The 21438-nt window shown below is 39.5% G+C and overlaps 1 protein-coding gene across 7 annotated transcripts in view; it reads left to right on the plus strand.

The window, feature by feature from the left end:
• NFATC2 (nuclear factor of activated T cells 2) overlaps positions 1-20922 on the plus strand; it is a 134179-nt gene extending 113257 nt beyond the window's left edge. For 6 of the 7 annotated variants that reach the window (XM_075011610.1, XM_075011612.1, XM_075011613.1 and 3 more), the window contains one exon: positions 14317-20922. In XM_075011610.1, the coding sequence (XP_074867711.1) occupies positions 14317-14372 (56 nt within the window). In that variant the 3' untranslated portion in view covers positions 14373-20922. Of the gene's footprint in view, positions 1-5164; positions 5253-14316 lie in introns of all 7 variants that reach the window. The other variant, XM_075011611.1, reaches the window with a different exon arrangement.
• The last annotated feature ends 516 nt before the right edge of the window (positions 20923-21438 follow it).

Below are 21438 nucleotides of genomic sequence, written 5' to 3' on the forward strand. Positions count from 1 at the left end.
CCCTCTCATTTTTAAAATGCTTAATTAAATGGCTACTATTGTCTGCTATCAGATATGTTAGATCTAGAACTATTTGAACTGCAGAGTGACAAATGGTTTAGTATGTATGTTTTTCCTGCCAGTTCTTGCTATTGGAGAAGCACTGAGGTAACTGCTGGTATTTGCCATAGCATTAATAGAAGAGGTCTAATTTATAGGAATAAAAATCCATCACTAATCCATTTTAATGTTGCTGTTTTAAATTTAAAAGGAAGATTTATTAATTGCAAATAGCACAACATATCCCAGCATTTATTTAACAAGTTTATGGGCCTCAGTATCCACTCATAGACAAATGCAATTGTGATTCACCACTGCTTTACTCCAGTTTAAACCAGTGCAGTGAGGTTCCATCAGCCTAAAACTGCAGTAGCCAAGTAGAGACTCCTGTCCTCTGATTATGTCCCTTCTTTGGATTCAGTCATTTTGCTGACACACTTCTGTATTGCTTTAACCCTCCATTCTGGTTTAAGGAGATCTGCTTCCTCTTCAACTTCTGTATAAATGTATACATATTTATTCCAAGGGCAAAAGTACTACTTGGAATATTTCATTTGATCTCACCACATGATTCCTAAAATTAAACTCCATGTTAATGTCTTCTCTGTAAGAGGACAGGTGTACACAGCAAAGTTATTTCAAAATAATTATCCTACCATCTACACAACACAACTGCTATTCCAAAATAATTTTGAAATAGCAGTTGGCTTATTTTGAAATTGGTAAAACTCATTCTATGAGGAATAGTGCATATTTTGAAATAGCTGTGTTAAAATAGGTGCTGTTTAGACAGGGAATAGAGCCTATTTTTAAATAAGCCATAGTGTATCCAATAGCTTTATTTTGAAATAGGCTCTATGTGTACAGATGCTGTATTTTGAAATACTAAGCATATGTAGCAGCGTTATTTCGAAAGAAGCTCTTCCAGAATAGCTCTTCTGGAACAGCATATATCCAAATAAGGCTGCTCTCTAGACATACCCAATAGAGAGCCAGATGCATGACTTAAACACATGTCCTTCTCTTACAATTTCAGCCAAAACACCTTGGCATCAAACAATTACACAATGAAAGTCAAATCTAAATATATGCAATCAGAAATAATGCTTTATAAAAACCTTTGCCATTAGCTACAGCAAAGCAAATCTGCAAGGAGATGCTAGCCTTAAACATCGCATCAAATTCAATTCAGGTTTCCACTGTCACTTTTGTAAGGTACAATTTACACTTTGAGAATGCACACACAATGATTTCAAATCACTTTTCAATCCATTATGTATGTCTTACCAAGTTTTATAAAGATTGAACTGGCAAACTATCAAGCACTATAAGTAGAATATTTATGCTCCTCATTCTTTTCGTGACGTCTAGAGGTTTGATGTGATTAAGGAGTCCTGTTCCTTAATTATATAGGGCCTGATTGTGGTATAGGGCCTTATTCATGCTGATGAGTACCTCACTCCACTGACTCATGGATTGGAACACCAATGATGGTATTTGGTACCATACTGAATTTCTGTGGTCTGTTCAACTTCGAGTACAAGCAGTGGTGTGAGCCACTCAGAAAAGGGATGGTAGGAAAGACAAGTCAAGCTGAATGTTCCTTGTTATTGGCATGGCATGCTAATCCCCTATTCCCTGATGTTTGGGCGTCATAAATTCAGCTCTCCATGTGATTGTTTTCTGGACGTTAGGGGGGAAGAGCCTCCACATCAGCTCAAGATACCTCCTGCAACAATATGTTAATAACAAATGGCTTGCATGAAAGGAGGGAAAGTACATGAAAGTTTTGCATGAAAGTGCACTTTCTTGATTTTCAGCTGACGCAAATTCTTCCTCCAGCTCAATGTGTAGGCAGAGTTTGTGCCTATCTTAGAATCTTCTGATGAGAAACCAATGATAAAATACTGCAATCCATCAAGCAAACAGGAAATCACACATCTGAAGCAAAAATATTGCTTTGCAATTGCAAACCAACAAACCTTCCCTTGCTGAAAAAAATTAAGCAAGTTAAGATAATTTGTGTGTCCTACATACATTGCAGCACCACTTATTCCCAGTTCATGAAGAAACAGCATAGAATCCCTAATTCATTGCTATCCAGTGGGCTTTAAAAGGGAAAACATTTAAATAACAGAAATCACCAGAGATAACCCTTTAATATAATTTAAAACTTTTAATATTTCACTTGCTCTTACTGTGATATTTCCTGTCTTTTCCCAGTGAAGATTTTGGGCTTACAAATAACACCTCTTCCCCCATTTGCTCTCTGATTTCGCTTCTCTTATTGTGGGATTTTAATAAACTGGTTTCCACAACCAGTTGAACTGTGTGAAAGCCCTCTGGCCACAAAAGTGTAATGACTTAACCGGTCACTTACAAACTCAGGTGTGACTTATTACTGATTTACAAGACTGTAACTATTTGCCCCATGTGAAGCATGGCAAATCAGTAAAGCAACCCAACAAGTCTGCACACACTTGTAGGAAAAGATTCTTGAGGTAATACAAGTTTCACATTAGCTACACTCAGGCAAACCACTCCATTTTTTTTCTCTCTTTATACATACATTTTTTCACATAAGTCATTGAGAAGAAAATGCCTTCAAGAAACATTTTCCTGGCCCAGAATGTTTGCTGTTCATGGTCATATTCTGCATTTCTTCGTAGTAACTTTCGTCTGACCATCTTAAAGATGAGTAAATGCAGACACCGAGGTGCCAACATTCAAGTTTTCGAATGTCATCTAAGCTGAGGTGCCTCAATTTTTGGCTGTTCAAAATGAAACATCTAGGTCCTGATTCTTAGAGGTCCTAAGTACCAAAAATTCAACTGAAGTTTAGGCAAACTGCCCTGAGTACTTCTAGGAGGACAGCTTAAAGACTTAGGCACTTAGGGCCAAATTGTCAAAGGAATTTAGGTGCTTAAGGATGCAGAGAGGAGGCTGCAGGATTTAGGCATGTAACCTGCTTAGGCAATTCTGAAAACACTATTAGCAGTCCCAGCCGTAGGGCAAGGCAAGCAAGGTGATTGCCTTGGGCCCCACCCCTTCAGAGCCTTGTGGTCCAATTGAAAATAGCATCCACCACCCACCAGTTGTGCCTTGCTGTCCATGTGCCACCTTGGGCCCTGCTCACCAGCTATGCCCCACTGTCAGCATGCTGCCTTGGGCCCCGCCTATTGGCCGGGACCCACTGGGCCAGCTCTGCCCATTAGGTGCTCAGTTGCATCTTTAGGCACCTCATTACTTTTCAAAATCAGATCCTTAGTGGACACTTTGGAGCAGAGGGGTCTCAATCTTTATCTTTCTGAGCCTCCCCATCCATATGCTATAAAAATTCCACAGCCCACCTGTATCATAATGACTGATTTTCTGTGTACTAAAGGCAGGACCAAAGTTAGAAGATAGCATTACATTGTGCACGCAGGAGACTTTTGGTTTGAAAGGAACAGACACATATTGTATTTTTTCATTCTTCTTTCACAGACTTGCCAAGTTTCCTGTTAGGAATTCTAAGTACGGTAGTGCAATGTCCATTTTCGGTTCTTTGTTCCTTACTTTGCAACTAGGATAACTAGAGGGTATTCAAAATATTATGGACCAAATTCAGGCCCCCTGAGCTCTGTGGGAGTTTTGATATTGATCTAGGTGGAACTAGGCTGTAGCCACAAGTGCAAATATTACTTCTAAGCAGTGCAATATATTTAGATTCTGTTTTCCAGAAGATTTCTACATGATGTATGTTAGAGTCCTGGAAAGATCTTGTTGGTTGGATGGGTTGAAACTGGCACAAAGTATATGCCTGGGGGCTGAATTATCATTTACTTTTAAATATCTATCTTGTTTCAAGCGTTTGTTCAATTAAATGATATTTACAAGCTAGCTTGCTATGCCAGGGATGGTGAAAGAGTGAGGAAAGGCACAGATAATGGGGAGTAGAAGGAGGAATAGGTCCAGGAGGGGTTCAAGCTTATTCTTTAATTCAGGGAGTGGAATTTTGTAATAGGGGCTAATTAAATGACTGAACTGTGCACGTCTTTCTCGATCTCTCTTGTTCCAGGATGTGTTTTACATTCTGTTTACAATACTAAAAAGTTCCCTTGTATTTTTTTTTTTACCAGTGCAGATAGCTGGGGCTTGGTTTCTTCCGGATGATATGACTGACTTTGTACTTTAGGAAGTTGATGTGTTTGTATGTTCAAAGGATGGTGTTTCAAGACAGAGGGTCTAAAGTATGGCATGTACTGGATGGTAGACTCAAGCACAGAATATGCTGCTACACCATCTTAGGGAGCCAAGTAAAATATTTCTCTTCCATGTATAGCCAACTGAAATCCAACTGCAAAGATATTTATGAATTTTGGACTGAATATTAGACTAGTCTTGAAAGAGCATTTTTATTACTTTAATACTATGATTTTTTTAAATCTTTGCACTGTGTTTAAACTAGACCCAAAGGCTGTCACAATGAACTGAAAAGAAATCTAAAGAGATATGACAGATAAAAAGTAAATGAAAATAAAGTGTAGCCATTTTATGAGAAAAAAGTTTCACATCTTTTGTGACTAAAGCAAAGATGTCACTTTCAGAATTTGTTTGCAGATAACTTCCATGTTTTTCATAGATTATACAAAAGTCTATTGTGTTTATGTGGCCACCAAAGAATTTAAAAGAGGCTGAGATTAGGTCTGGCGTACTTTTGTCATGTTTCATTTGGGCCGCAATGATGATAATTATACAGAATTACTGTAAAAGGCAGTGACTAGTCTTTGACCTGGCTTGTAAGACACATGGACTTCCTGTGCCTCAGAAATCTCAGATCAAATTATTAGCACTTCTCATACTGTTTGAATCAAGGTACTATATCAGTATAATGTTTTAATATGCCTTTTTAGATAATAATATCAGTTAGGAAACTTTTAAAAAAGTAAAATAGAGTGTTGGATCTGAGCAAATAAAAGGTCAGCGGTTAATTTCTGCCTTGTGTATTGTGTATGCTGAAATGTCCATTTAATAAACTAAGACACACAATGAAAGAGTAGCCGATACTGTAACATTTGGCCTTATGAAATAGGCTGAAGGTTACAATTTTTTTCTCAAAAATGGTTTTGCAAATCTTTTTCAGAGCTGATAGATACACACCTTAGCTGGATACAAAACATTATATGAAACAGAATGACTGTGATCTTTGATCCAAGCAATCAAAGAAAAAGGTAATTGATATTTTTCTGCCTTTTCTCCAGCTGAGTGTTTTCTGAACCTTAAACTTATTTAAAAATTAAACATCATGGCACTTTTAATTTGGCTTAAAAGCTTTTAAATCTTTTTTTTTTAATTCCTCTTCCTTCATTTTAAATACCTTATAGATTTCCTGAAATATCTGGGGCATGGTGGGCAGGGAAGAGGCATTGGTTTGTGCATGCTGTTTGTGTAAGACAATTGATATTTACATTTGATGGCTACTCTTTGTTGTTAGAATCTGCAGCTTGCTTAGGTGTATCTGTGTTCCTAATATATGCATCACTCTGCATCTGTGGGAAAGGATTGTCTGCCCCACTTCTCACTCTGGAGCTCCTATATGTGGTCAGGTCCCTAATGCCTATTCTTCACTTGCTTCATATGCAGAACGCCTGACATTGTCCATGAAACAAGCACTGAATACAAAAGGATTTCTTAACTGCAGCACAGAGAATATAGGGGAATTATCCTGCAATGCAGATTAGTTTTATTTCATTTAGTGAAGTTTTGGGGCCAGATCCCGCAGACCTTACTGTCACAGAACTCCAGCTGGGCAAGAGAGTCCTGTCCTTTTCCTGGTTTTGTGGTGGCATAGCTGCAATGATATGTTTAGGAATTGCTTAAGGTTTCATGGGCAAAGACACCCTTTGTCACATGCATCTGACAAAGAGGGTCTTTGCCCACGAAAGTTTACGCTCCAAAAAATCTGTTAGTCTATAAGGTGCCATAGGAATTGCTTCTTATTTATGCAGCTACAGGGACCTGACTCAATACCCAGCAAAACCAGTGAGAGTATTTCCTTTGATTTCAATGATTGTTGGATAGGGCCTTAGGTGAAATGAGAATCAGCCTTACTTGAAGTTGTTTTGCATCGACTCTGAATTAAGTGGATTTAGTCTGACTTTGGCCCTCTGAATATTGCTTGAGCAAGAACTCAGTGACCCTTGTTTATCTTTCCTTGGACATATCATTTGCTGGCTCAAACTGTTAAATTTAGGTATCAAGATGAAGGGGTTTTTTTAATGTATTAATTTATTAAAACTGTGACTTTGTCAAGTACATATAAACTTGGCACCTAGCATTGTCAGCCCAGGAAGGATAGCAATCCTTTTACGGTGAGGATGTTAACAAACAAAAGTACAGTATCAAAACAAAAAGCAGTCAAGTAGCACTTTAAATACTAGCAAAATAGTTTATTAGGTGAGCTTTCGTGAGACAGACCCACACACGAAAGCTCACCTAATAAACTATTTTGCTAGTCTTTAAAGTGCTACTTGACTGCTTTTTGTTTTGATAGTGTATAGACTAGCACAGCTTACTCTCTGTTACTATTCAAAAGTACAGTAATGATCGTTGTATTATTTTGGGTTAATATCCTCACTGTAAAAGTGCTAGCAAGAATCCATTAAGGCTTCTACTCTTTTTAACTGGTTGGACTCACATGTATACAAGGGTACCATGCCATAGTTCCCACTAACTTCCCTGTTGCCATGAGTTAGGCAGGTTGTTTTATATGATTACGCTCCCCACCCCTTTAAAGGGATTTATTACTCATCTGTAAAAAGTTGCTCAGAGCAGAAGCCTGGCACTACAGAGTTTTACGAATTATAGTTTTGGCCCTGTTTTGTTTGTCTTTCAGAGAGCTGCTTTATTGCAAATGTGCATGCAGACTTTTCTGGAATAATGCAAATTTAAACTGAAAAGTCAGGAGGACATTGAATTCTGGGCCCTTTTTCTAGAGGCATAGCCATCTGTGGGGCAGGTGACTGTTGTTATCAATCTAGAGCAGACGGGGAGCTAAGACACGAAAATGTTAATTGACTTACCCAAGGTCATGCAGCAAGTCTGTGGCAGAGCTGCCAACAGCATCCAGGTCTGTTGAGAGACGGTCTAAAGCCCCCATCTACAAATCTTTCGTATGGATTATATATTCCATAATATCAAAATCAGAGCAGATGGAATTCAGCCTTTTTGCACAGAGACCACGTGAATAAGTGTGTGCAGGGGGACTATGGAGCACATAGTAGAGTAGAATCCATTCCTATCAACTTCTACTGTAGCCATAACACAGCTGTTTGACAACTAACTTGCTGCTGTTGCCACTATCATCCCCAACCTAAGTGGGCTGGGCAGATGATTGGACACCCTTTTGTGTGCCAGGCTGCACAGACAGAACTGCCTGTTTGGCAGGGCTGGGGAACACAAGGTGATGACATGGAACAAGAGAGTGGCTTTGTTACTACTGTATTAGAGTGCATTTTATCCAGAGTACACTAATACTTCCCATTGTTCAGGTAGATCATGTACAACAAATCAAACTTTGCTGCATCCTTACAGAGCCCAGGGACTTAGTCTTTTTAATGGTTTATCCTGATTTCTACGTATATTACCTAAAATAGGAAGTTAAAAATTTAAAAATCAGTCCGAATCCCTAAATGGCTTGTAATGGCTTTTTTCCCCATGTGCACTTTATGTTTATGTGCAAATGAGAGTTCTTCTGCCTGTAACAACCCAAATCACATGCTCAGGCAAGTGACTTCAAATCATGCCCATAATCCAAGTACAAAATTATAAGTGCAAACTGCACTTATGAAATGGAAGCTACCCTACTGAAATTGTGGCTCAATGTTTGTGCATGACACAGCAAATATTTGCATGTGCCAAATGAGTATCTAACAGTAATGCAACTGTCTGCTTTTGCTCCAGTGCTTATTTGCATGTGCAAATATGCAGGGGAAGGGGCGTTTGTTGTTGCCATCATGGTTTGAAGGTTCTTGGAAAACTGGACGGTAAAGGACTAATTCTAACCCAAAGTAATCAAGGGTAAAGAAGATATTCTGTTGTGGTATTAGAGCAATACTGTTGCATTAGATGAAGTCACTCAAAAAGACAAACTGCAGCTGGAATTTTGACCTGAGAATTTCCCTGGTCTGTCCAGCTGAAGTCAGATGTTATTTAAGTGTGTTTCTTTTATTATTTAATTTTCATAATGTTTGCTTATATCCTCGTGACATGGCTTGTCCTGTTTTATCAACTCTTCTGGCTTCTCGTTACAATATAAGTGACAGTACACTCCAAAGCAGAGACACCATAGGTACCTTAAGATGATAACATTTTATTTATTAATCAGATCATTTCTCTTTACTTTCAATCCATGAGCAAGTGCAGCCAGGTTCTGAGGACTCTGAACCTGGCTGAAACCATGTGTCTGGTGTTAAGCTGGAGAGTCCCCTTCTGATAAGGTTAGGCCCCTGTCCGGTACTGAGCCAAAACTAGATCTATCCCGTATCGTAGATGGAGAAAATATGTCGAATGGCACACCGCCTACATCCCACCAGCATGACTTCCTATGCACCATACATATGACATCATGCCATCAGGGGACAGGGGAGTTCATGAATGGATTCCTCCATGCGGCATGATTTCACATGCATAGTGCTTCTGTATTCGTATCGGCAGATGAGGCCATGCTGTTCCTGGCAGTACTGGAATGTGTGGCATGCTGGGGATACGACAATGTCCAACCTATACTGGACACTTTAACTATTGGCATGTAAAAACTACAGCCCATAAGTCAATCTAATGGAGCTCAACTTAGAGTCACTGCAATAACTACCCTCCTATCCATGGTGCGCATCCTCACCAAGAGCACTTCCACTGGCTAAAGTGGGGCAGTGTGGGAGGCTGCCTCTCAGCTTCATGCTGCTCTCCAGCAGGAGCCTAGCTTTGCTCAGCTCTTGCTTCCCTGCTCCCAGGTGGGGGAGGATCACAACCATATGAGCTTCTCAGCTTCCTGAGCAGGGAGTTTCTGGGCAGCAGCCCAGCTGGGGGCACTGCAAGGTTCTAAGAGCCCAGCTTTCCTGACAAAGCCGCCTAAAGCTGATACAAGTAGCGCAGAGTCTCCATGCTGCATCCCTCAACTACACTGACGTAAGTGTGCCGCCTGTCCTCAGGGCGGACCTATGAAGTCAGTGTTGTAGGACACTTACATTGGTTGGACAAGGCTGTAGGCTGTACACTGACATAGCGAGGTTGATGTAAGCTGCCTTACATTGAGCTAACTCTGTAGTGTAGACCAGGCCTACGCCATGACAAATAGAGAGAAATGTGAAGATGGAAGTCAGATCAGAATGCATACTTCCTCCAAAGTTTGGGTGTAGTTGCATTTGTAGCTCACATTCAGCTCAACCTGGGTCACTTAAGGTTAGATCTGGATAGGGGTTCAGATTCTCCCACATGAATGGGGAAGGCCAATTCATTGTGAATGGTTTCATTCAGCCCAACTTATAAATAACCCACAGTCTCCAAGGTAGCTGTGTTAGTCTGCAGCTTCACAAAAAACAAGGGGTCCTGTAGCACCTTCAAGACTAACCATTTTATTTATTAGGTAATGAGCTTTTGTGAGTAAAAGAAGTGGGTTTTACCTATGAAATCTCATTAATGAATAAATAAAATGGTTAGTCTTGAAGGCACCACGGGACTGCTTGTTTTTCCTGAGCTGGGAAGATTGGTTCCAGGTGCTGCTATTATTTATTTGTACTGCAGCAATGAATAGGAGCCCCAGTCTTGGACCAGGACTACTGTTGTACTAAGTGCTGCACAAAAAGACCCACTGACAGGAAGAAGTAGGGCAAGGGGGCCAATTATTTAGGGGCCTGGTGTTTCAAAAGAGCCCAGAGTTTCCAGCCACTGCTGCACTAACAGCAGCCAGGAGCTCTGGGTCCCTTTGAAACACTGCAGGAGTCTCACTTCACTGCTCCATGCAGCTTTTGGGGGCTGGGAAGTGGCCAGCACTGTGCTTCCAGCCTCAAGAAGAGCTGATTACCCTTGGCCCTGCTCCTTCCACCTGATGCTCCATGCTTCAGGCAGCAAGGAGACAGATTCCCCCACCCCTTGCCTCCAAGCTCGCAGTGTCGGCCACGCTGTGTGCAAATAGTATTGCTCAGCCAGTGTTGTGATAGTGAAAAGAGAGTAGCCTCTGGCTAGCTTAATTCATAGCCTTACGCACTCGTTCTGACTTTTGTTAGTAGTAAATATTTACAAGACTGAGACTTTGCACTGCAGCCCCCAGGAACCAACAACCTCACCGGCCCAGACTAAACTCTGCCCTTGCTGAAACCCATGAAGTAGTCAAAGAAACAGTAGTGTTGTCCACTAGCCACCTCAGTCAACCACACCCGCGATCAGCCTGCAATGCAAATGAATGTAACATGAAGAGGAGAAAGTGAAGCTGACTGTCAAATAAACCCCATAACCGCTAGATTTCAAGTGCTCGCTACACTGACCACATTGTTTTGTGCCTGCCCACTACAGCGTTGTCCATATTTGCACAGGAGATCAGCTAGTTGCTGTTCTCCCGTCTCTATGCTATTAACTTGGCAGACCTGCCCTGCAGATTTTGCTTTACTCAAGTTTTACTTCTGGTTGTAGAAAGAAAATGTAAAAAAAATCAGCATCTCAAATGAATTTCCCTCAGCACATTTAAGAGATTAGTTTAGGTCTATTTTCCAAACAGGGTAAGTTTGTTTCACATTCTTTTTCACCTAAAATATTAGCCCTCCCTAGAGCGAATTGACCTCTTGTCATCAGGAAGAGTGTTATGTTTCCATATGAGGTGGCTGTCTTAAATTGACAGGAAATGCATATACAATATGTTTTAGATACACTGACTAAACGAACAAATGTGTTGATAAATAAATGGGCTTGCCAATCCAGCCCACTCCTTTTTATAAAGGAAATGACCCTGCAGAGTCAGTGCCCACTTCTTTCACCTCACTGCTATTTTTAGCAGTCAGAGGCTATGAAAAATTTCCATTGAAGTTCTGCTCCTCTCATTTCCTGGGTAGAGAAAACAGGAAGTCTTTTAAACTGAGAAAAGCTGTTTTTGCATGAAACTAGAGCAATCTCACCTCCCACTGGCTGTTTGATTACATTGCAAAGCCTCAGAAATATGATAGAGCAAATAACCATCAGCTATACAATTGTTTCACTGAACATGCACAAGCTCTTATGGAGCAGCAGCTGAGGGAAGATGTGGCAGATGGAAGTTAGGCATGGGGAAATGGTAAACATCCCTTTTATGGTATAACCATTTTCCCAGCATACCATTGCTTTACAGTAGGTGCCTCTACCACTCAAACTAAGGTCAGGTATGTAACAGCACAGCTTGACAGGAGTTAGGAGGGAGGCTAAATTTGGAGCTGTACTGCCAGTGGGATTCCTTTGCTCAGAAGAGTAGCATCTACCTCCCCTTCCAGGTGTGTGGGAGCCTGGAATGCATTGAATGTAATACTGTTCTGCTGCCTGGGGTGGTGTAGAATTCTGGGAGTCCAAATCCACTCTGCAACATAAAGCACCAAGCTCTGCACCCTAAAGGATTTTTTTCCAAAAGGGCCATTTATTGTAGGAATCACCAGTTGGTTTGTTGCATTGACACTACATTGTCTCAGCAGCCCTGGCCCTTAACCGGTCCATGGTTTATGGAACCTTAACATGTGACACTGAATATTTTATTCTCTGCTTAGGTTCTTTCTCTGATGAATGAAAAGAGTGCCATGAAGGGGACCTGACAGTCTCTTTTGGCCTTGGGCAAGGTGTATAGGGGGAGAGGGACTCTGCACCCCCAGAAATGGCAGGGCTGAGGGTGGAAGAGGCCCTCAGCACTGCCTTGAGCGCACCGCACACCCCCCCACACATGCCAGCCCTTAGCACTGCCCACAGCATCTGCCTCCTCTCCAGCAGCACTTTAAAGGGCCCTGGCAGCAGCAGCCAGACACCTGACTCCCTTTGACTTGCCGGGCCCTTGGGCAACTGCCCTCTTGGTCCCCACTACCTTCCCCATCAGCAGGCCTAGTTCTATATATTTCTCTCTCTTTCTAGGCCCACTTCAGAAAATCATCTCCTTATTATGAGAGGCTGTGCCTACACTAGCAAGTTCTTTCAAAAGAATTTTCTAAAGAAGGGGGCTCTTTCGAAAGGTCCCATGGAGCATCTACACGCTGAAAGTGTTCTTTCGAAAGTAAATCAAAACAATTGGGCGCTTATTCCCAAATTGCTCTTCCTTTCCTGTTTCAGGACGAGCATCCCCTTTTGAAAGCTTCTTTCGAAAGAAAGCGTGTGTAGATGCTCTGCAGGCCCTTTTTTGCGAAAGAGCAGTCCTCATGGGGCCTGATTTTTCGCTCTCTGGCCCAGTCTTTCGAAAGCGGGAGGGCTGTGTGGGCGCTCTCTTTCAAAAGAGCAGATCACTCTTTTAATCCGCTTTTTTGTGTGTGGATGCCCTCTTTCAAAAGAAGTTATTTTGGAAGAGATCTTCCGGAAGGGTTTCTTTCAGAAGATCTCTGTAGTGTAGCTGTAGCCAGAGAGTAATTAAGCATGCACATGTCCTTTCCTGAACTGGTGTCTGTCGCTGTGTCCCTCCCTCTCACTGTACGCTTGAAAGCCTGTTCCTCTCACCAGCAGAAAATGGTCCAATAAAATATATCACCCAATATGTGGAGACACTGTCTAATATAATAGAACCCCAGAGTTGTGAACTGACTGGCCAACCACACACCCCATTGAAAACCAAAAGGGTACAATCAGGCAGAGACACACCTTCCCTACCCCAAAAAAGAAGCAAGTACAGTACTGTGTTAAACCTAAACTAGTTTATAAAAGGGAAAGTTTTCCTCTGCATAGTAAAGTTTCAAAGCTGAACAACCTCTGTTCCTGAGACATTCATAACTCTGAGCTTCTGCTGTATATAACACACAGACTGTGGCCACACTTAGCCAACATTTCAAAATGACCAAATTCTAATGACTAAATTGGAGGATACTAATGAGGTGCTGAAATGAAAGTGCCACGTTTTGATCAGCTGAGGAGTGGAAGAGGGATGCTTAAAGAGTATCAGCTGACAGGGATTAAGGGATTTCGAAGTCTGTGGGGTCCTTTCAAAAAGGACCCCTGTGTAGCTGAGCCGTGTGCAATTGAACCGTGGCACTTTCGAAGTTTCATGGAGGGCAGCATGCTAATGAGGCACTGAATATTCATTGCAGCATCTCATTGGTATCCTCTCATTTGGCCATTAGCTTGCCCATTTCAAAATTTTGGCCAAGTGTGGCCACAGACTCAATGTTGTTCTGGGTTATTGAATAAAAGAGCAAGAAAGAGAATATGCTAATGCCTTCTCTTGGGCTTTATTATTAATCTAGCACATCTAGCACAATGTCAGGAGGCTAGAGTAATAAATGTATAAGGAAGCATGGAACATTAAACTTTTACTTTTGTGCAGTAAATTAAAATACACTATGCAACAATTATGGTAAGGCCTGATTTTCAGGAAAATATTTTTGCACATATCTTCCGTGTACAGAATTTTCATTGCAAGCACACAAGTTTGGCATGTGTAAAAGTGCACTTTCCAAAATCTGGTGCTTCACTTTTCTAATTATTTTTATGGCATCTTGGTAAGAGTATCAATATGCACTGACTATTTGGGACTTTTGTCTATGAAGCAAGAAAAGAATTATTTTATGCATCAAATGCATGATCATAGGACACAAAATGTCAATCTGATTTTTATTGCGCTTGAAATGTGCTGAACGCTAGATGGAAAAGCAGCAATACGTGGGTTTTGTCCAAAAATATTTCACATCTAATGGCCTAATCCTGTGACCACTTTCAACTCGTTATCGTCTAGGATAGTAAACCAGTATGCCAGTACCTAGAACTGTACCCATAAGTAATTGTTGCAGGATCAAGCCCTACTTTAGGTATGAGTCAATAAACGGGGTTAAACAGCATGGACAGGACTAGATGACAAAGATTAGAGCAAATGTGGTTTCACAGTTTAGGTATGTGCATCTTTTGGTGATCCAGATAGAAACTGAGCTACGTGAGCGTTCAGGTTTGGGTTTGTTGTTAATAATAGATATGTTATCATTTTAAAATGCTAAAGGGACATTTGAAACTTAATAGCAAAACCTGTTAGGATTGTTTTGGCTTCCCATCACTGTCAGAACATGCTAAATATCTTTCTCTTTTTTTTTTATTTCACAGTTAATGAAATTATCAGGAAGGAGTTTTCTGGACTCCCTGCCAGAAATCAGACATAGAAGAAGAGAAATTGTGAGACAACTTTTACTAACTCCTTCCATAACTGACCTGTTTAAACCCTTCCACTGCCCTTACAACCTCCTGCTTCCTTAATGGTTCATCTCAAGGCACTGATTCAATGCAAGGAACAATGTATTGGCATCAAGCAGACAGCCTTGACAAAGCACCTCACCACCTCTCTCTGTAAACATCAAAAGGACACCCTTCCTTTAGTCCAAAGATTGTATTGTTCTCATATAACATGGTATGTGTCTTGCCTGCTGCAAAAATATCTATACCGTAATAAGAGAGAAGAAAGGCATCACTCCAGAGCGCTGTTTTACATCAAATGTAGTTATATTTTAGCATTTAGATAGGGATGGGAAATAAGGATAGAGGAGTTTCTGTGTTTCATATAAACTTAACAATGCTTTGCATTTAAATAGCAGCACCTTTCCATCCAGATCTCGAAGCCCTTTACAAACACAGGTTATGTATTCCTATTCCCAATGTTATCAGTGATGATAACCAAGGCACCCGGCAGTTAAGAGACTTGCAGAAGTCAGGCCGCATCTGCAAAATGGGTTCTGCATTGATGGAGGGTGTTTTTCTATCAGTGTAGCAAGCCACCTCTCCCAGGGGCAGGGATTAGAGTGCTAGAAAAATTCTTCCATCAAACTAGCTGCATCTGTCCTGGAGTTTAGGTCACCATAGCTATGGTGTTTAAAGGTGTACCCATGTTGACCTAACATTTTAGAGTAGATCAGGTCTCAGTCTGATCTGGGAACAGAAGCCAGGTTTCTTGACTCTGTCACAACAAACTGTAGTTGCCACTTGAATCCAGGATTTTCTTTGCTGTTTTCAGTCAGCACTGATTTGCCTTTCAAGGAGAGGGAATGCTTAAGGAGCATTAACTTGAAAAAGCATTTAAACATCTCTAATGTATAGCCCAAGTTAAAATAACCCTTAATAAAATGAAGAGGATGCATCTGTTGGAGTTACAAAATTCAAGTGGAATTACGCCTGTCAAAAGACTTTGTGATTGACCTAAACTAGTGGTTACCTCACACACTGACAGCTTTTAATGTTTTTATTCTGATAAAGTGCTGCTCTTTAATGTCATATAGAACCTGCCTTCAATTCATAACTGTTCTCATTTAGAAGCCACAACATTTAATCACACAAACTACAGGGGAAAGTAATTACATCTAAAAGAAGCCACACATTTATTTGCCGTTTTTTCCTTTTGCTTTGAAAAGCCAGTAGCAATTTACAGAAAGGCTGAACTTCCTTGTTAGTCTTTACGACTACTAGTGCTAACACATAGTTTGAATATAATGTGCTCATGAAAGTTAATCACAGTAGGAAGCAGAATATGTATAATGCCTGTCATTTGCAATCATGCAGCTAGCAAGCTTGTCAAGTTTCACACTTTTCATTTAGTGTGTTATTGCTTCCCTGACATGTTAAAAAGATATTATATATGGATAATATAAATACAGTAAGGGCTAACCATAACATTGCAGCAAATATGTAATAACCTTTTAATAAATTAAAGAAATCAATATCCTTAAGGGTGCTTATAGGAAATTTGCAGTGCTAAAAGATCACTCTGGAAGGCACGCTAGCGAAACACTCAAGGGTTTCAAAATACAGATCGTCTGTAGCTATGTGTCCACATGGTGACAGCACGAATTAGGATGTATGAAAATATTAGATCAGCAGAACATCTGTAGGATGTTTTCCCAACACTGCAAGAAAGATAAGTGCATAGAGCCCATGTAGTAAGTACAGGGTTTGGCACAATCATTCTTCATGAGTATAGTGAAAATATATATTTTCTGCCACCAAATTGTGCCACTTAAACTATGAAAAGACTTATAATCTTCTGAGAGTTAGTATACAGCATTTCACTAACTGTCTCCAGGATATGAATCTTTGCATAGCTTCAGAATGTCTGATTGAGAAACTGACCCTAGCCAAAATCTTGGCTCGTAAACAACTCAGGATCTTTGGATGATTTTAAATCAGAATTTGGCAAATAGGAAAAACCAAAAGTCTGGATTCAAACCTTCTTAGGTCATTTAAAATCTGGATTTATAACCTAAACAGAATTTTTTGACTTGCTTGAGCCCATTTCTATCCTTAATTGACAAGTTGGTTAAAAATGTAGCCTGCTCTAGAAATTTGCATTTTTTTTCAAGTGGGTCAAACATACACTGCTCATAAATGTAATCAGATCTAGTATAACACACAGACTATGCAGGATCATTCCTTCCAGTTGAAAGGTCTGATCAGAATATGATTAGGTACTTTGCATGATTAGAATATTTTTTGCAAAGGTCATTTTCCCATATGTCATTTTTGCAATACTAAGTGTGACTATCACACAATTCTTCCCAACAGGAATATTTCACATGATCATCGTAAAGCTAGCTACACATGCTCCATCAGTAAATAATACATGGATGCATTGAAGTCAATTGACATTGGCTTCCCTTTGCATGTGATTAATTAAAAATTACCTAAAATTACCCAATTTAGTAGAATTATTTTATACTTTTCAACAACTCTAGGTGGTATGCTTTAAACATGCTTGATTTCCTCAGAGACTTTATTTGAATTTATTGCTTTAATAATGCATCATACCTGAGATATTCTAGATTTCTGGTTCTTTTTATGGCAGATAAAAATTCCAGGCAAAACATCCCATTGTTTTGAATTGTCTTGATTCTCAAGGAGGAAAAAAAAGTCATCTTGCACAAGTTATTTATTTCAGCTGACTTTGCAAGTGTGCAGTCCTAAAACGTTTTCCACTTTTACACAATTTAGGCATAGAAGTAACAAAAAGCTACCATAAAAATTACTTGGCAGACTTTTTTCCCATGTGGACTCTCTTCACATTGGATTTTTAATAAGCAGCACTAAGAAGTATGTGAACTAATTATTTTGTTTACACAATAAATTGGCTAGATGACACATTCTTAAAAAAATACTGAAACTTATTAGGTGATAGTCTCAAAATAAATCCCCAAGAAGGGACAGGTTTTCAAAAACATTATACAAATGCACTCCTGACTTGGACATGTATATGGGGTAATTGCACACATAAATCCACGAGAAAGTTTCGTTGTCCCAATGTGCAGTTACCCAAATGAAATATGCCCCCATTATGTGTGCCTAGCTGTTCTGATCCTGCCTATAAATTATCATTTAAGCATCCTGCAGCATTTCCCCATTTTATATATTAGGCTTGTCTTACCACAGAAACCAAGGCTTCACTCCTTACAGTGAAGTTCCCCTGAAGTCATATTGCAGGATCTGCCTGATCAACATACTTTCTCTCCTATTTTGGTGGAAGACTTGTTTTGTTTTTGTTTTTAAATCCATTCAGCTTACATTTTTCCCCTGCAGAGATAGCTGTGCAGCGTGGTTTTTATGTGCTAGAGGGGTTCTATTGCTGCTTGCATTAAGCTGGATGCTTTTCTTTCCTAAAGTATGAGACATAAGTAATTAGCCTTTAGCTATGTTTGTGTATGTGCATATACATGCATGTGTTATATACTTGGGTTGCAGTCCTGCATCTTGCACCAAAGGGACAGATCTCTGCGCTTGCATGATGTCAGCTAACAGATCAAGACTCTTTATACGTGTATGTAATATAGACTACATTTTAGTGGTTTTTCTTTACAGCTACATGAAGTCTGCCTATGCTACTGTGTTTACTTTTCATCATTTTACATGCAACACATTTGAAAAATGATATAGCCTTAACCAGCTTCATATTTATTTCTAGAGAGAGGGAGGCTCCCAAGACAGAGTTATGCAGTTTTTTATCTCTTAAAAATGTTATAGCTGGCTGAATAGCTTTGAAATATACAGTACTAAATTATTTCCTCTTTTTGCTGAGCAGTGTTGTTCCAGTATTAATATTGTTAATTAAATAAAAATTGCTCTCTTGCTCTCTGTAGAAACATTAGGTTCACCTTGGAAGAGTTAATAGCATTTGTGAGTAATTTGTTCTCACTTTATCTGGAAAACAGCCATATTTGCACATGAGGAAATTCTGTCTTTCCTCAGTTATCTGAATGTTTCACCACAGTGCCTTCCTGCTATTGTACCAAAAGCCCTCCAACAGGGTGAACAACTCTACTGCATTTTCCATCAATGTTATACTATGTTAAATACATGGGACGCATTGTAACTCAAAGTTCGTCTAGCTGTCTCCCCCACCCACGCTGTAAATTACAGGAAGAGCTACTATAAAGCATTGCATCAATTATGTATACACACACTTAAAACAGAATCATCATTTTTGATACATAAACAATCTGAAAGTGTAATAGGAGTTGACAGCTATAAGGAAGATTTTTTTGTCAGTTGCAAATGTAAGTAAGTTTGCTAGGGAAGCGATTGTTTGTGAAGAGATTTGTAATGAAATATGCAGTCCAGTTTTGGTTTTCTCCATGAGAATGAGCAAAATGTAAGATCTGAACAGCAGCAGTGGTTTGAAAGTGTCTATTGTATGTGTTTTTATTGGTAGAAAGAATGTAGAAGAGCCATATTTTTGCACTTGCTTTATTTGTACCCATGTAAATATGTATTACTTCCATTCTTTTTGTAGGAATACACCATTTCTGAATGTAGTATATTTCCAAAGACCGCACTATGTTATTCTCTATTGTATAAAAATACTGCTGCTTGATAATATATCTAAAACAGTTCTCAAAATTAGTTAGCATGTTTTTTAATATATTTTATAATCCATGTCTTAAAAAATAAGTGTCTAAGTTTATCTCCCCCAAACTATGCAATGTCTTTTGCATTAGAAATTGTATTTATAAAGGATTGGTTTTTTCCCCAAGTGCATTAATTTCTCTATGTATTTGTTATTGAAATATTCCTCATAAGATAAATGATTTCAAGTTGGTATTTGATAAGTGTTCCAAAGACTCCAAATGTGTTTTTGAACACAGTTTTTCAAAGTACTTCAGTGTGACTTGTTTTCCCATGAATCGCTTTCCAAATTGTTGTGTATCACACAACAATTGTTTCCCACAAGAAAATGCCTGTCTACATTTAAGATATAAAAGTGGATCAAAAGCATCATTGGATCTGATCCTTTTTTGTTCTCTGATGGCTCAATGTAGTCTCCACATTGAATGTTTGTTGTTTGTACTGTTTTTGCTTGTGGACTCGGGAGAGGTGCCTTTATTGTGTTTTAAAAAAGTGGACCACAGATTCCTAAGGCCCCGCTACTTCTTGTTTCCTGTCAAATTTGTAGTGTGTTTTTTGTACTGTCCATCATTTCACTCATGTAATTCTAAAGCATTGAGTTTGCCATCAGACATGAAAATGGATAGACACCAATGAGTTGTTAACACAATATGAAGTATCCAGACCATTGAACATTTCACATCAAGTTAGCATACCTTTCTATTACCTCTGGGCCGTGTAACCCCAGTGAATGCCAGCTGATAACAATTTGCTTAACCAGCATCAATCATTTTATGATAGTCCATGCAAGATTTATCTATTTTTAATTTGTCCTTGTGTGTTATCCAAAGAAACAAAGAAACCTAAACAATGTTGTAATAAAGTTTCAAATGCAGCTGCTGGTAGCTGTATATGATCATATAGGCTGCCAGTGAGAGGCAAGCAGGGGAAAAGTTTTTTTTATTTTGAGTTTCCTTCTCTAACTCTTCTGGAAAGTGCTACAAAAATGCTGGAAGATTCCAGCAATAATGATCTATGGAAATACCATACGGCTATACTGAGTTTCTGAAAAAGTCCATATATCTGTTGTAGAATGGAGAGTACAGGGTTGATCCTCTGTAGTCTGGCACTCCCTCATCTGGCCACATTCCTAATCCAGCATGACTTTAGTTAGCCTGTTGACCACTTATGGGTGCAGCCAAATTTGTCAGGGTCCCATAAAGTTTTACAGCCACAAATCCTGGCTCTGTTCTGTCCTGTTATTTAGCTCTGATTTACACCTAAATGTCTTCTAAGGGCCCAGTAAGTAGTGGAAGTGTTGTAATGCTACTAGACAATATTGACCACCTGTGGTTCAGCAAATTCTTTCATTCTGCACCAGTCAGGTCTCAAGGGTGCAGGACTAGAGAGGTTCAACCTGTAGTATTTGAAAATAACCCAAGGACTAGCCTGCGGTGCTCATTCTCAAGTTGAGCAGTACCTTCCTACATGAGTAGGTCAATGAGTGTAGTGAGGAGCTGTTCAGTGCCCCTAAAGATGGCACAATAGGGCAATAAGTAAATCAATTAAAATAACCATAACCCACAATTGCCATATTCCCAGACTTGCTGCTCTACTGTCAGCCCCTATGTTCAGCTAACACGCTGCTTAAATGCAGATACTCGACTGAAGTAAGCAAATGATTTTCAAACAAACATTTTACTGGCACAAAATTTAAATTTAAAAAAGTGAAGAGGGGCTTATGCACATTCCTATGCAAAACATGGTTAACCTCCAATTCAATGATTTCTCCTATCTGTAAAATATTTTATATAGCTTGTACTATGATAGTTTAGCAATAAATCAAAGGACAATATCTGTGGCATGTGTGTTTGTGTATTTTTAAATACTTGTATCACCTTTTTTAAAAATCATTAGGCCTCATCTTCTAACCATCACACTCCTGAATAAGCCCAGTGAGACTGCTTTAGTGCAACTTTTTGGGTAAGCTGGTATAAGCAAGGATTTCACAACTGACATTGTTTGCACAGTAGGTTCTGCTCAGTGTCCCTCTGCATTAATGTTTTCCCAGTTGTTGTAGAACAGGTTGAATTACAGTGGAAAAAAAAAAGTCCATCCTCAGTGTCAACAGTCATTTTCTGTTTTCTTAGTAAGAATCAAATAGGCCAAATTAGCAGATGCTCTGTAGAATGCTATGGAATTGTTCAAATTTAATTTCCATTTGAGCAAAGCATTCATACACATCATTTATAGTTATTGGGGATGTGATCCATTTAATTTGTGTTCCTCTAAATCCCAACTCTGCAATTTCTTTTCTGGACACACTAAAAGGTACATTTTTCAGACTGCTGTGCTGGAAGGGTGCCCAGA

The sequence above is a fragment of the Carettochelys insculpta genome, chromosome 17, assembly GCF_033958435.1.
Source record: "Carettochelys insculpta isolate YL-2023 chromosome 17, ASM3395843v1, whole genome shotgun sequence".
Taxonomy (NCBI): Eukaryota; Metazoa; Chordata; order Testudines; family Carettochelyidae; genus Carettochelys; species Carettochelys insculpta.